The sequence below is a fragment of the Tachysurus fulvidraco genome, chromosome 14 (assembly GCF_022655615.1).
Source record: "Tachysurus fulvidraco isolate hzauxx_2018 chromosome 14, HZAU_PFXX_2.0, whole genome shotgun sequence".
NCBI classification, from domain to species: domain Eukaryota; kingdom Metazoa; phylum Chordata; class Actinopteri; order Siluriformes; family Bagridae; genus Tachysurus; species Tachysurus fulvidraco.
In genome coordinates this window covers 12,689,216-12,706,130 of record NC_062531.1, presented here as the reverse complement: position 1 = coordinate 12,706,130, position 16,915 = coordinate 12,689,216, and the positions used below count along the sequence as shown (strand labels likewise).

The window sequence follows — 16,915 nt, the reverse complement described above, 5'->3', positions numbered from 1 at the left end:
TGAGCCGCATGGCAGAGCGTCCCACTGAGAGCCCTCTAAGAAACACAAACTGTAAATTACGCTTCACTTTGACTGGCTCTGTCTCAGGAGCCCAGACTGGTAGCCAACAGCAGTGCTTCTTAAACTTTTTCTGCTGTGAGATGATTACTGCACAAGCTAAAAGATTTCTCCCAAGTGTGCTTCAATAAGTTCATGCGAAATAAGCAGCGGGAGATGGTAGACCTCACGATAAAGTTCATTTCTTTCTTTTTCATAGTTCTCTGCTAGGAAAGGTCACAGAAAGAAGAAGTGACAAGTAGGTGGAAGGGCAGAGAGATAAAGAGATAGGACACCACACCTTGGCACTGTCCTTATCTGTTCTCTTGAATCTTCCCGTTCTGAGTTTACTGGCCGTGTTGTATATACTTACTGACCTGCATTAAGCAAAGCTGCATACAGTCAAATCTGAGGGTAAAGCAAGTGTACCACAATCAGTTTTCTTTTATAATCTTTAGGTTTCGTCTTTGGCATATCTGTATAATCAAATATGTGCTCAGAGAGCATGAAAATACAGGCAAAGCAATTTTACAACCTGAAAAACTGCTTGATTTATAGTATGATTAATGTGTACAGCAAGTATAGAAAGTAGACTAAGAAAAAACACACAAGAACACATGAACCTCACAAACCTAAAATATAGCTAATGGGCTTTATATTCCACAAATTGCTTCATCTGCATCTCTGACAGACCTTCACTGAACTGTACTTTTCCTTTCCTTGGGTTTTCCTCAAATCTTAATAGTCGACTGAAAGCATCCTGTTTTTTTTGCTCACTGTGGCAAAATCTGTACAAAAGAGGGTCTGTAAATTTATTTGAGCTTAAACTGGGTTGTTTTAAGTAGGTATATGACATGTACATGTCATAGTACTAGTGAGCTTGCATCCATGCCGCTGAAGATCACAGCTTGTTTTAGACAATGATATATTTCTGTCATGCTGTGGCTCAAATCTACATTCTTTTCTAGCAACTTTAATGAATAAGGGCTGGTACTGGGTTATGTGTAGTCAGAGTCCAGAAAGAAATTAACTACTGCTGACCTCGTTTCAGGAGTGATTTATTTGATATTCACATACTCTGCTAGAAAAAAGGGTTCTTTATGGGTTTATATGATGCTGAAGAGAAACTTGACAAAGGAGCTTCTTCATTGAAATGGATCTTATGTTATTGGCATCTCGACTAAACCTTCAGTGTGCAATACAGAACATTAACCTGGACTAAGCTGAGACTGGAATAACCATCTTTAATTTGTACATGTGCACATACATTTACTTGTGTTTTCTCCACATTTTTTCTGTGCACACACTGTTGATTACAGTTATCCACCTACCCCAGAATCCACTGAATAAGCCTTCCTGCTATTTCTGCCCAGACCAGTGATGCCCCCTCTTTCAGACCCCTGTGCATTTTAGACCCAAATAAAGTGCTGCCAATCCAATCTGATACGGCCTGGCAGAAGGCCTAAAATTACTAATGCCATTTTTATCCAGTAGAATCTTTGCGCTGTGGATTTCTGCCCTATTTTAAACAGTTCAATCAATGTGGTGTTGTTGGAAGGCGTGTTTTATAAGGTGATAAGCTGCAGCGGGTATATTGAAAATTTACTTCAATATATATTTCCAAATTTAATTACCTCACAGTCTCCACCAAAATATAAATATGACAAATATAGACCATATATATATATATATATCACAAACACACACGTATATATATATATATAAAAAACATAATTTCAGTCATATATATATATATATATCACAAACACACACGTGTGTGTGTATATATATATATATATATATATATATATATATATATATATATATATATATGACTGAAATTAAATTATACGATATTAGACGATTAAAACATACTGTACATCTCTTGCTTGTACTGCAAGAGAATCCCAATAAGCACACTGTGTCTGAATTTCTCTGTGTTGTGTCGAAAGATTCAAAAGACGATTGTTCACACACAGCGCACTGTTCACCTAAGAAAATATTGACTTTTACCAAAAGAGATGAGTAATGTTGACACACAGGTAAACATTTCATTGGCAAATTGTAATGAAATTTCCACAGAAGGAAACGCATAATATAAGGAACTCAGAGGTGATTGCTTTAAGACTAGTCTTAAAGCAATCACCTCTGAGTTCCTTATATTATGCGTTTCCTTCTGTGGATAAACTTCAAGTCAGCTGCCACACACATTTCCATATTACTTCCTGCCATATTCATCTTTTTCCCACCTGGAATTTCTTTGTTTAAATCTATTTTTTATTTAAACAGATTCCCACTGGAACAAATTCAGGGTTCATTAACAAGGGTACAAACGCAGCAATCTTCAGCAGGGGCTGTTAAACTTTGGGTTTTATGTCATTAGGCAAGTTGTCAGGCTTTTGAACTATCACCACCCTCCTCTTTGGCCCTTCAGTTGGTGTTATCCACAATCTGACCATATGTTTATATTTCAACTGTGAAAATAAGCTACAAAAGATGTTTGTTTAGCTGTAAAACGTTAGCTGTAATACGGCCTTGATTCCAAAGTCCAACCACATGACTAATAAACGTAATTATCAAAGCGTAAACTATACATTTACTGAACGCTCTGTGCTTTGGCTCTGTATGTAGGTCCCTGAGTCCTTAATTAAAATGATGATCATAGCAAGCTAGCAAAGAGAGGAATGTGATATGTCTGTGAAGAACCTGTCAAATTTAGCACCCACTCAGCCAAACAGTACATTTACTGAGAAAGAGCTTTAACTGCTCCTTTTTTAAAATCACATGCAGAGCTGAATAACATCTAGAGCAATCACAGTTTTCCCCCTTGAAAGGGAAGTACAGCAGTTGAAACGGTCCCAAATTGATCCATCCTTGCAACACTGGAGAAAGAAAAGCCTTCAGAAAAGTTTAGACTCACTCAGACACAGTGGTACCAGACTTGTACATTAAAGGGATGGCCATCACTGCCGCTGGCTTTACAAGTTTATCCCATAGACCTTCCAAGATGGAGAAGGAGGCGTGAAGAAAGAGGAGCGCCCAGATCAAGTTTAATAGCATCAGAGACGTCTGTGGGAGTCACCGCCTCCTTCGCTCATTACCAAAAAACACAACCCTTAGTCTCTACATCTGACAGATGTTTTCAAGTTGTGTTTAGTAGGGAAAGAACTTATGGCTGAGTTCACCAGAGCATAGGTTCTTTTTTTTTATTGTGGGAGCAATGATTTCATTTCCCCACCAGACGAGGCCCCTTCAAATGAGCTAGACATCAGGGGGAAAAACCGGCAATTTGATTGACCACTATGGGCTACTGCACATTTATGAGGGAGCACTTACTCACAAATTGCTACTTTACTCGAAACCAGCTGGAGTTTTGGTGTTGAACGGCAGTGCAAGAAGGGGGGCGACATGCATAATCGGTTAATGCTGTATGTGACTGTATATTTCCTGGCTGACGTCTGTTCGGTTTGTGCGAAAAAGACAAACACGGATGGGATCAAAATGATACCATGATTTCTTTCTGTTATTTCTTTCATCACTTTGAGGAAAGAACTCACACTAAAAGCCACCTAAATCTCCCACTGGAGGCCTGGAAAATTCAGAAAAACAGCTCAGGCGTTGAAAGAGAGTCAGATCGGTGATGTGAGCCATTAAAGAATAGTGATTGGAATTGGACACCATATACCACACAATTCCACACAGAGAAGACGCCAGACTAATTTGTGTTTGTCTCTCAGTAGCAGTTTGGTCTTCAAGTGTCACTGAAAGAGGAAGCCATGTGTGAACCTGATGTAAAGATATCACTCTTTCATACAGCTCAAATTCATTTATATCTCTAATTTTAATTAATGCACGCCATCTTGCTTTCTATTTTAACACATTATTCCTATGAGATCATTATATAGGTACAAAATTATGATGTGCTTGTGGTGTGTGAGTCCATCCAAAGTAACATACATCTGGTATTTCTTTCTACACACACATACACATACACATTCTATGTACCTATTAGATATAGATTCAAAAGGTGCAAAAATATAAGTGCAGCTTGATTTTTAGTTTCTGTAACCTACAGTACATTGTGATTGTGTTCCATCATGAACTCATGAAATTCTTTACATCCATCCTGATTAATACATTTCCTTTCTGCCAGTTGGTACAAATCTTTCTATTTAAATCTTATTAGTATTATCAGATTCAAGAGATTATCATCAAAAGAAAATTAAAAAAAACATATATAAGCATAACATGTCTTTAGCTGGTTAAATGATTGCATTTTGCCTAAACTCACTCTTATATGAGGAATGTAGAGTGTAACGTGCATGTAGTGTGTGTGTACAACAAAAAGCACATGACTTCATGGCATATTCTTTCCAGCATTTTTTTCACTCAGCAGCTCCTGCCCTTCACATGACTCTCTATTTCATCACAGTCTCTGGACCGTTCCTACACAAAGACACACACAAACAAAACATGCAACTTGCCTAAGCAAGCATAGTGTCCTGTATTGCACTTTTCTCTGTACACACACACGCACATACACGGTTAAACACGCAACATGCCTCATGCAAGCAGGGTGTTCTGTTTCTCACACATAGCCCCATATATGTACACACACACACACACACACACACGCACACACACACACACACACACACACACACACACACACACACACACACACACATACACACAATATCTACAGTGTCTGACTCAGTGCACATCTCTGTGAAGCTTTTGAGAGAACCACAGGGGCCGTATGTCCATTTCCTCTCCTCTTCATAAATCAGATTTAGCCACTCAGACAAGGAGAAAACAGACGTGAGGCAGAGACGGGGAGAGGAAAACAGATTTACTGGATATATGTTTCTGCAGCAAAAGGGCAGCAAAGAGAAAAAAACCCAAAATATACAACACACAGTGTACAAACAACATTGAATATCAAACGTTACAAAAACATCTAAGGCAACAACTGCAACCTGTAATGAATACAGCAACATGAAATGGGAGGTTCTTCAAGTCAGCAGGTCTGTGTGTCAGATTGGATACTTAAGTTCGAGTAACCATATGAAGCTGAATTTTGTGTTTCTGACAAATACAAATCTATATATTGTTAATGTACTAAAGCGACACAGATGTACAATGTTTGCAGAACAAATAAATCAAATAAAACAAATCCTGATAATAAAATGATATATAAATATACACTCCAATAATAACCAAATATCCAAATATAACTGCCATCATCTCCATCTGTTTTGTGCTCAGAATATTTGTGTTCCCTCTATTTGGATATAGCTGGAATTTGTGAATTTCCCGGAGGGAGGGAGGGAGGGAGGGAGGGATGGATAGAGCGATGGAGGAAGGGAGGGATGGATGGAGGGAGGGGTGGAGGGATGGTTGGAGGGGTGGAGGAAGGGATGGATGGATCTATCTATCTATCTATCTATCTATCTATCTATCTATCTATCTATCTATCTATCTATCTATCTATCTATCTATCTATACATTTATATTTAAACTGAAAGTGTGTGTGGTCTACAAAGAGGTGGGCTGCTGGGAATAACTAGTCAAGAGGCTTAACCATATCAGCTGATGCAGAACATAGTGAAATGAAACAAAAGTCACTCGATTCTATGTCATTTTTTTAAAACTTTAAATCTTTTAACAATACACAGTTGCAGAACATGATTTTATTCACTGCTGAACTTCTGCAAATCCTCAGCTGCTCAACTTCATAAATCAGTCTCATGTGACTGGGTAAGGAACCGACTTTTAAAAACAACATATTTCCAAAAATCAAGCAACTGTTATTTATAGTTAAAAACAAAGCCAACTAATAATATTTGAATAATAAAGTCCTGTGGGATTCCAGACCTGGTGCAAATCTCTTATCTCAACTAGAGGTCCTATGAACTTTACTGGAAAACTTACGATAAAATAAATAAATGATCATTAAAACAAAAAATATTTAATTAATACATTTTAAAATAATAATAATAAAAAAAAAATAAATACTGCACCTAAGTATTTGTATCTCTATTTGTGTTCCTACTGCTTATTCTGAATAATACATTTTGTGCTCTGTTACATCCAGAGTCTACACACGGCAGGTAAAATCAGCCTTGGCTGAATGGACAAAACCAACATGGCAAAAGCACTGATTCATTCTTTTGGTGTCCATCTCCAAATTCTATTAGTCAATCTTAATCAAACACAAGCACTGAACACACTAATTTTACTCCAAGTGCTTTTTTTAAACATTATTTTATACTCACATTTAACAAGCCTCTAATGTATTAACCCACTAAAACTATGTCCTAATCTTTAGTCCTTAGTGCATACACCTCGTGAGGTACTGATCAGGCCTTCTGTGAGGTACTGTATGATGAGAGCAAGACTGGAACTGAGATCCCTTCTGCGTTTTACCTCCTACAAACTCTCAGTTTATTCTTCAGAAACTCAGTAATACTCAAAAACTTAAACTTTAGTAACGATGAAACAAATAGGAAAATCTCTGGTGCCACAGACAGATTGATTTTAGTCAAAGGGGTTAAGGACAGGAAAATAACACATAAAAATGAAACTTTTTATTCTCAGCCTCTGCACTGTGTGAACCGAAAGGGATTTCACAAAATGTAAACCTCAAACGGGTGAGAAGCTTCCTCTTTAATTTGAATTTCCAGTTATCCATTAGCTAATGGACCAGATAGAGCACATATTATCAAACAGAAAACTGATGACTTAATGCTGATAGTGTACATGTTCATTTTTATTTCATTCCATGCAGTGATGGAATAGGAGACAGGAAAATGTTGGAATGTGTGTCTCTCTCTCTCGCTCTGTGTCTCTCTCTCTCACTCGCTCTGTGTCTCTCTCTCTCTCACTTACTGTGTGTGTCTCTCTCTCTCGCTCTGTGTCTCTCTCTCTCTCACTCGCTCTGTGTCTCTCTCTCTCTCACTTACTGTGTGTGTCTCTCTCTCTCGCTCTGTGTCTCTCTCTCTCACTCGCTCTGTCTCTCTCTCTCTCACTCGCTCTGTGTCTCTCTCTCTCTCTCACTCGCTCTGTGTCTCTCTCCCTCACTTACTGTGTGTGTCTCTCTCTCTCACTCGCTCTGTGTCTCTCTCTCTCTCGCTCTGTGTGTCTCTCTCTCTCACTTACTGTGTGTGTCTCTCTCTCACTCGCTCTGTGTCTCTCTCTCTCACTCACTCTGTCTCTCTCTCTCTCACTCGCTCTGTGTCTCTCTCTCTCTCACTCGCTCTGTGTCTCTCTCTCTCTCACTCGCTCTGTGTCTCTCTCTCTCTCACTCGCTCTGTGTCTCTCTCTCTCTCACTCGCTCTGTGTCTCTCTCTCTCTCTCACTCGCTCTGTGTCTCTCTCTCTCTCACTCGCTCTGTGTCTCTCTCCCTCACTTACTGTGTGTGTCTCTCTCTCTCACTCGCTCTGTGTCTCTCTCTCTCTCGCTCTGTGTGTCTCTCTCTCTCACTTACTGTGTGTGTCTCTCTCTCACTCACTCTGTCTCTCTCTCTCTCACTCGCTCTGTGTCTCTCTCTCTCTCACTCGCTCTGTGTCTCTCTCTCTCTCACTCGCTCTGTGTCTCTCTCTCTCTCACTCGCTCTGTGTCTCTCTCTCTCTCACTCGCTCTGTGTCTCTCTCTCTCTCACTCGCTCTGTGTCTCTCTCTCTCACTCGCTCTGTGTCTCTCTCTCTCTCACTCGCTCTGTGTCTCTCTCTCTCTCACTCACTCTGTGTCTCTCTCTCTCTCACTCACTCTGTGTCTCTCTCTCTCTCACTCACTCTGTGTGTGTCTCTCTCTCACTTACTCTGTGTGTGTCTCTCTCTCTCACTTACTCTGTGTCTCTCTCTCTCTCACTCACTCTGTATCTCTCTCTCTCTCACTTACTCTGTGTGTGTGTCTCTCTCTCACTCACTCTGTGTGTGTCTCTCTCTCTCTCACTCACTCTGTGTGTGTCTCTCTCTCTCACTCACTCTGTGTGTGTCTCTCTCTCACTTACTCTGTGTGTCTCTCTCTCTCACTTACTCTCTCTCTCTCTCTCTCACACTTACTCTGTGTCTCTCTCTCTCTCACTCACTCTGTGTGTGTCTCTCTCTCACTCACTCTGTGTGTGTCTCTCTCTCTCACTCACTGTGTCTCTCTCTCTCTCTCTCACTTACTCTGTGTGTCTCTCTCTCTCTCACTTACTCTATGTGTCTCTCTCTCACTCACTCTGTGTGTGTCTCTCTCTCACTCACTCTGTGTGTCTCTCTCTCTCACTTACTCTGTGTGTCTCTCTCTCTCTCACTCACTCTGTGTGTGTCTCTCTCTCACTCACTCTGTGTGTCTCTCTCTCTCTCACTCTGTGTGTCTCACTCTCTCTCACTCTGTGTGTCTCTCTCTCACTCACTCTGTGTGTCTCTCTCTCTCTCTCACTCACTCTGTGTGTCTCTCTCTCACTTACTCTGTCTCTCTCTCTCACTTACTCTGTCTCTCTCTCTCACTCACTCTGTCTCTCTCTCACTCACTCTGTCTCTCTCTCTCACTCACTCTGTCTCTCTCTCACTCTGTGTGTGTGTCTCTCTCTCTGTCTCTCTGTCTCTCACTCACTCTGTGTGTCTCTCTCTCACTGTGTGTGTCTCTCTCTCTCTTTCTCACTCTGTGTCTCTCTCTGTGTGTGTGTGTCTCTCTCTCTCACTGTGTGTGTCTCTCTCTCTCTCACTGTGTCTCTCTCTCTTTCTCACTCTGTGTCTCTCTCTCTTTCTCACTCTGTGTCTCTCTCTCTTTCTCACTCTGTGTGTGTGTCTCTCTCTCTCTCTCTCTCTCTCTCTCTCTCTCTCTCTCTCTCTCACACACACACACACACTCAGTCTCGCTCTCTCTCTCTCTCAAAATTAGCGAGTGCAGAGAAATGCTCTCCCTAATGTAGAAGAAAATTAAGCAAAATGAATCTCATTAGCACTTAAGTGTACCTAATACGCCACAGCAAACCTCTTTCACTACACATTTCCGCTCATGCACACCCACTCTCTAAAAGAGGCAATAAAACTCTTTTCCAGGGCAAAAAATTCGTTTCACATTTAAATGACCCTGAGCTCTGTCTCGGGTTTGGTTGGGGGTGTCTGGCCCTCGACAGCACCAATTAGCAATGATGTAATTACTGTGGGTAATGGCTGTGTGCTGGGGCCTTGTGCTTTCCTCTGTTTAAGAGCGGCCCCAAAACCTGATTTATGTACAGACAGGAGATGGGGCACTTGCGTTTGAAGTCTGTGAATAAGTAATATAAAATACACCTGGAGGACTCGGGGGCTCCCGCTGTCCTCTGTTAGCAGGCACTAGGAAGAAGGGGGGAGTAGTGTGTGTGTGTGTGTGTGTGTGTGTGTGTGTGTGTGTGTGTGTGTGTGAGAGGGGTCACTAGTGTTTCCTTTCAGGCTGGCTTTTATGGCAGCACTTCAAACAATCGCTCTTTCGTTCTCCGTCTTCTCTCCACCCGGCCCATTGTACAGAGCCAACTAGACTGTAATTGGCCTTTCTTTTTTTCATGGACCCACCACACCAACCCACCCTCTAACCCCATCCCACATGTCTCTGAAGTTACTTGAAGCGAGCACGTCAACCTGCCATATAGGTGTGAATCCGGTGTTGTTGATTGTACATGACGTGTGTTGAGCTTTTCAGACACTTTTCAAAGAGCTAGATATCTGCAAGCTCAAATCTCTAAAAATTCTCTCCCTGGACTGATAAATGGAATGTCCTTTATCAAAATTACAGGGTGGAAAGTACACACGACCAAAAACTTCATCCAAAACAAGCGTCATACATTAGAGCCATTTTCAAGGGTGCAGACTTCAAGAAATACCTGATTGTTGAGTGTAACGTTTTTGACACAACACAGTGAACAAGTCTTCTGTTAATGCTCCTTTCAAGTGTTTTACTGCTCACACAAGTTTGTAAAGAGGCATTGTGTTCTAATGCTCCTTTCAAGTGTTTTACTGCTCACACAAGTTTGTAAAGAGGCATTGTGTTCTAGCACATTCTCCAGCCACACACACACACACACACACCCTCACACACAAAACCCTACCACCAATGTGACCAGAGACTCAGAACAGAAATGACCTCACTGCTGAAACTCGAACACGGCCCAATCAGAAACGCACACACAGACACATTTCTGCTACTGAGGTGTAATGCACAAGGTAAATCCAATTACTGTAAAGGCAATACAAGTGTATGCATCAAATCCCACTGTTTTCTGTTACAACTACAAAACGATTACTTTATTTATCTCTGTGCATAACTATGTGTAACGGATAAAAGATTTAAGGGTGGAAAGTAAAACAACAGACTTATGCGCATGCCCATACACACACACCCACACACACACACACACACACACACACACACACACACACGCACGCACGCACGCACGCACGCATGTAGGCACGCACGCACAGCAACAGGCAGTACTGGTGAGGGCCATTTTAAACGCTTCCTCAGGAAAACATTAAATGAGCTGAGTCACGGCTGTCCCATGATGTCATGCAGAATGACCAGCCAAGCCATTTCAGGACAAGTTTTCAAATCACTGATTGTCCTCGTCTGTCTTTTCCTGGCACCTCATTGCCGAGAAATATGGGCGAAGAACAATGTCCACCCCATTTCCCTCTTTAGGTCTTTACACCATCCACAAAGTCAGATCCGATAATGTCGTGCCACAACACAAAAACAAAACAAAAATCAAACGAACAAGTGTAAAGCCAAGCAGAGAAAAGATTCTGCTGGTGGATGTTAAGGACAATTAGCTTAATAAAAAGGGGAAAACCCTGTGAGAAGGCAGAAGAGGATAAGACACAGGAGGATGTGAGGGCGACACAGGAGCTATTCAAAGGCAGCTTGGTGGGGTCTTACCTCTTTGAAGTTCACCTTGGGCCCTGCTCTCTTCCGCTTGGTGCCCTTTCGGGTGCCGCCACTGAGGTGCATCCATTTTACAACCTGCAGAGCAGTAAAGTGAGAGACAGAAAGAGACAAAGAATACTCAATAGATAATATGCCTCAGAGGGAAGGGTAATGCATAATAATGTGTACAATGGTAATGATTATGGAGCCACAATAGTCTCTGTCTCTTTTAGAAACACAGACACACAGACACACACAGACACGCACACACACACACGCACACGCACACACAGACACGCACACACAGACACACACAGACAGACACACACACACACAGACAGACACGCACACAGACAGACAGACACACACACACACACACACACACACACACACACGCACACACGCACACACGCGCACACACACACACAGACACGCACACACATACACACACAGACACGCGCACACACAGACAGACAGACATGCACACACAGACACACACACACACACAGACACGCACACACGCGCACACGCACACATAGACACACATAGACACACACACACACACAGACACGCACACACACATACACACACAGACACACAGACACGCACACATACACACAGACACGCACACACACATACAGACACACATACAGACACGCACATACACAGACAGACACGCACACATACAGACACACAGACAGACACACACACAGACAGACACGCACGCACACATACAGACACGCACACATACAGACACACAGACAGACACACACACACAGACAGACACGCACACAGACAGACACGCACGCACACATACAGACACACATACAGACACACATACAGACACGCACATACAGACACGCACACACACAGACAGACACACATACAGACACGCACACACACACAGACACACATACAGACACGCACACACACAGACACACATACAGACACGCACACATACAGACACGCACACACACAGACAGACACACATACAGACACGCACACACACATACAGACACACATACAGACACACATACAGACACGCACATACACAGACAGACACACATACAGACACGCACATACAGACACGCACACACACATACAGACACGCACATACAGACACGCACACACAGACACACATACAGACACGCACACATACAGACACGCACACAGACACGCACACATACAGACACGCACACATACAGACACGCACACACACGCACACATACAGACACGCACACACACAGACACACATACAGACACGCACACATACAGACACGCACACATACAGACACGCACACACACGCACACATACAGACACGCACACACACAGACACACATACAGACACGCACACATACAGACAGACACATACACATACACGCACCTTTCAGTCTTGGATTAAGGGTCAGCAATGTGAAAATTATCACTTCTTAATATTCTAAATATATCATGATATTCAGGTTAACTAACAAAGTAAAAACAAAAAAAGCTTGAAAAACATTTCATTTTACATAATAAAATCATAGAAGAGAAGATAAAAAAGTGTAATACTGGAGTCAGTCAGTACTGACATATGAGACTCTCAGTGGCTTGGTGCTGATAACGTATCATAGTACAGATATTATATTACCATATTGCTAAACTCTACCTCTGCGAGTCCAACAGTCCGAGTCAGAGACAGATGAAAAACAGTCACAGTCACAGACAAACTAATAAACAGGTACAGTTACAGACAAATGAATATCATTCCAAACACTGAGCACTTGATGAAGTGGCTAAATGTCACCTGCACCACACACACACAGTTGAAAAAGCATCTGTTTTCAGTCTCCATTCCAAAATAGTAACAGAGTCTGTGATTTCGCTTTTCAGCCACTGAGTGATGCTCCAGCCACAACTATTCTCAAAACACTGGCAAATAGTATATGAAATAAGCCTCTCAAGAAAAGCACAATGAACCAAAGGCTTCACAAATCACATGGCTAAAAACTCTATTACCACATACGCTTCTTGAAATGTGAAATTTTCTGAGCGGTAAACTGCTGTTCTACAGTACTACAAAAAGCATGACTTATCAGAATGGACTTACCTCCTCAGAGACTTGTGCGACTGGTGGAGAGAGTGACCACGTCGAGCTGGCTTCTCCAAGCCACTGGAGGAAAGGAAGAGAGGAGGAGAATGTTCAGTGGAAAGAAAAAGAGGCAGAGAGGGAGAGACAAGGAAAAATTCCCTCATTAACTTGAAACAGGGCGTCAGTTCCTCAGATCCACTCCTCCAGTCGTCCGGTCTGTCTCTCTTTCATTCTCTCTCTCCTTCCTTCAAGCTCTCACGCAAGCTGCACTTAACCTTATTACAGTCTGCTCTGCCAGTCAGTACACTGCTCTTCTCTCTCTCTCTCACACACACACACACACACTCGGTGGGTGAGTGAGAAAAGCCCAGCGGAGGAGAGAACAGGGGGAGGAAAAAGGGAGAAGGAAAAGACAGGCAGGGAAGAGAGATAATAAAGAGAAAGAGAGAGAGAGAGAGAGAGAGAGAGAGAGAGAGAGAGAGAGAGAGAGAGAGAGAGAGAGAGAGAGAGAATGAAAAGGTGAGAAGCACAAGTGAGTAAAGAAAGTGCAAAAGAGAGGCAATAAGAGACGAGACAGATGTGTGGTAGCTGGTATCCAGTGAAAAAAGCCAGACAGCAGTAGCAGTTCACGTCTGAGAGAAGAACCTCATTGTAATCAAACACTGCTTTCTCCTATACAGCCTGGGGAGGAGCTATAGCACTCGCTTACTCTCCACCTCTCTCTGTTTTACAAACACACACAAGTATAATTAAGCAACCTAATACCACACACACACACACACACACACACATATACACATATACACACACACACACACGGAACTTTTCCAATATAAAATTGGTTCTCTATGTATACTTGTCTTCTTATATTCACTTAAATAAATTCTGGATGTATCTGTGAAATAGTGTGCTTATGTGTGTGTAAATGTGTGTATGTGTGTATACACAGCAGAACAGTGTGGACAAAGGATTAGGGGCTGGCAGATCCCACAGATTAGCCATTCCAATCAGTGGTATAACTCATGAGTCCTAAATTTAGGACCTTAGTTGCTTAAGTACATACCATATAACTTAATTCTCTATTTATATACCCTGAGCTCAGACAGCTCACAAAACACCAAATATACTCTTCGGGCCACAAGCTTCAGAATCCTGAAAGTTGGAAGCCAATTAGTTATCCACACTTCAGAGTGGGAGCAAACTGTGCATAAGTTTCCATTGTGGAAACTTTTTTAGCACAATGAGCTTTCAACAGCAAGACACATCACATATTTATTGCAGAGTTATGTCTGAAATGATTAAAACGGAATAACCTGCTGCAAATTCATTTGTTGACTGATTAAAACGCAGGTCTCCTCCTTCCTGTGAAATTGGTGGGCATGTTCAAAGAGGAAACGTACCAGACTCTAGCTAAAGCAATCAGGCTGGCTTGCAAAACTACTTTTGACTTGTAACCTGACTCAAGATTGCACATTTCTGTGCCAACTTGCAGCTTTGGAGCGAAAAATCTAAACTGAATTTTGCCTTGAAGCCTACATAGGCAGGTAAATCATTTTTCTTAAATTTAAAATAACCCCATTCAGGTCCTTGCCTGCTCTCAAACTGAATAGCAATGAAAAGACTTTGGCTTGGAAGTGAGAGTATAAAGACATACACTCGACATGGACATAAGATCTGCTGCCTAGGTGGTAAGTGACCTGACTACAGTACTGCTCCTGGGTAATACAGAACATCTGGAAATGACCAACAGCAGTCTTTCTGTCTCTCACAATTCAATTCAACATGTATTATTATGACTCTTATTACTACAGCTATTACCAAAGCAAATAACAGAGAGTTCCTCTCCTATGTGACAAATTAGGTCTCTGACACATGAGCTGAACTGCAGTCAGTAACCAGCCTCATCCATCACTGCACAAAGACCCCTGGCTCCTAGGACCTGTCATTGGCTCTGGTCAGAACATCCCTTTTTCTTGTAACTACATACATTTCCTATTAGAATCACTGTAGTTACTGAATAATAAACCATAGTAGTTACAGAATAACTTTAGGGCAAATGACAGAATAATAAGTAGAGGCATTTAGTGGTTGAGAAATTCAATGGCTAGGGAAATCCCATTCTGTTGTGGACTAATGAATTGTAAGCTGCTAGTTGGAAAGCAGTTTCATAGTCTTTAAGGATCGGCAGTGAAGTAACAAACTATTTCTGTGTTTATCTGAAGGTGTCAACACGCACATACTAGAGATATTAGTTGCACGTTTAGCATACAACTGCAGAATGTGAATCCAAGTGTGTGTATATCCGTCAAAACCAATGTATTAATAACAATACAAATAACCTGATAAACATCTTGAACATAAAACTATGTGCAATGGAGTGTGATTGATAGCAGCACACAGCAGGCGAGGTGAGGAAAAAGTCTACATGGAACACTAGGTGAGTGACAAGATGATCTCCAGTATGTTGTATTGTACATTGTAGGATTGTATTGTAGGTTTTCTAAAGTAAAACACAACCTGCTCATTTACTATCCAAACTAGCTAACAAATGCACTTTATTTATTTGCTAACATTATAAAAAGCAATTCTAGTAGGTTCAGTGTTTATATGGTCATGCTTTAAATCAGTGATAATTAAACAGAGCTAAATAAGTAATAAGAACATGAGCTAAAACATGGTTTTGATGCATCTGTACTTGTGACTCTAGGCAGAAAAGCGAGTCAGTGTGTACAGATGTGTGCGATGGTATTTGTGTGAAGTGGGAGCATATTTGGAGAAAGGCAGTGTGCAGTCCAGAGCTCTTAGGCAGTAAACTGCTCCTGTTAACAAGAGATGGCTTGCATAGCTGCCTTATTGCTCTAAAGACAGCTTTCATTATAGACATAAACCATCCTTCAGGGTTCAATCACACAGCATGCCTGTAAAACACTGCCATGACCATTAGCATAGCATTATCCACACACAAGCAGAAGAGGCACTAAGCACTAAAATATGCCCAAGCCATGACACTACCTCCACCGTCCTTTACCAATGAGCTTGTACAGTATGGTTTGGGATCATGAGCAGATGATTCCCCCATACTTTGGTGTTTGTTATTTTTGTTATTTTGGTAATTCTTGGTTTTTGGATTCTTTGCAAATTTCGATCTGGCGTTCTGATTCTTACTGCATATCAGTGTTTGACCTTATGGTGTGCTCTTTATATTTTGGCTCTCAGGATCATCTTCTATCAGTGGATTGTGATACTTTCACCTTGCTCTGTGGTGTTGATGTAGGGTTTTTCTTCACAGCTCCTGTTTAACACCAGCTGCTATTTGTTTCCTCAGCTGCCCTGTTTGATGTGTAGTTGTTAGTACAGCATTTTTCTTTCTTTTTCTGGACATTCCAAATTGTTGTATTGGCTTGTGAACTTGTTTCTGCTTGTGCAATGGCTCTGTTTTTTTTTTTTTTTAGTCATTCCTCAGCTTTAAAATAGCTTTTTTCCCTCCCATAGTCAGTTCTCTAGTCATCATGCTGGTTTATCCTTTTTAACAACAAATGCAGTCTTCCCAGGTGGAACCCAGAGCTCACACCAAGAGTAGATGTTCAGAGGTGTTAACAGTTTAAAGATTCTAACAGGACACGCTTGCGTAACAAGAAACACCTGTCAGGTGCACATTCCAATATTTTTGACCACTTGAAGAACCAGTGATTTCAGACAAACAAGTTTACAGCCTACGTTACGTTATCTAGATGTAAATGTCATGAAATATATGCTGTAATATTGTCTCATATTCATCTTTTGACCTCAAACCCAAATGTCTTCAGTGTAACAAACATAAAAGAACTGGTCTTGAGGCTTCAGTACTTTCAGAGGGGGACTGTACACACTCCTAGAACAAGAAGATGAGAGGGACATTTGTGGCTTCGCATCGAA

The 16,915-nt window shown here is 41.6% G+C and overlaps 1 protein-coding gene across 5 annotated transcripts in view; it reads right to left on the bottom strand.

The window, feature by feature from the left end:
• Positions 1–16,915, bottom strand: part of aopep (aminopeptidase O (putative)) — a 72,881-nt gene that overhangs the window by 21,498 nt on the left and 34,468 nt on the right. For all 5 annotated transcript variants that reach the window (XR_003443895.2, XM_027167578.2, XM_027167579.2 and 2 more), the window contains 2 exons: positions 13,019–13,081; positions 10,941–11,024 (listed from right to left, as the gene is read on the bottom strand). Coding sequence is in view for 4 of the 5 variants with exons in the window: in XM_027167578.2 (XP_027023379.1) it covers positions 10,941–11,024; positions 13,019–13,081 (147 nt within the window). In the remaining variant the exon portion in view is untranslated. The remainder of the gene's footprint in view (positions 1–10,940; positions 11,025–13,018; positions 13,082–16,915) is intronic.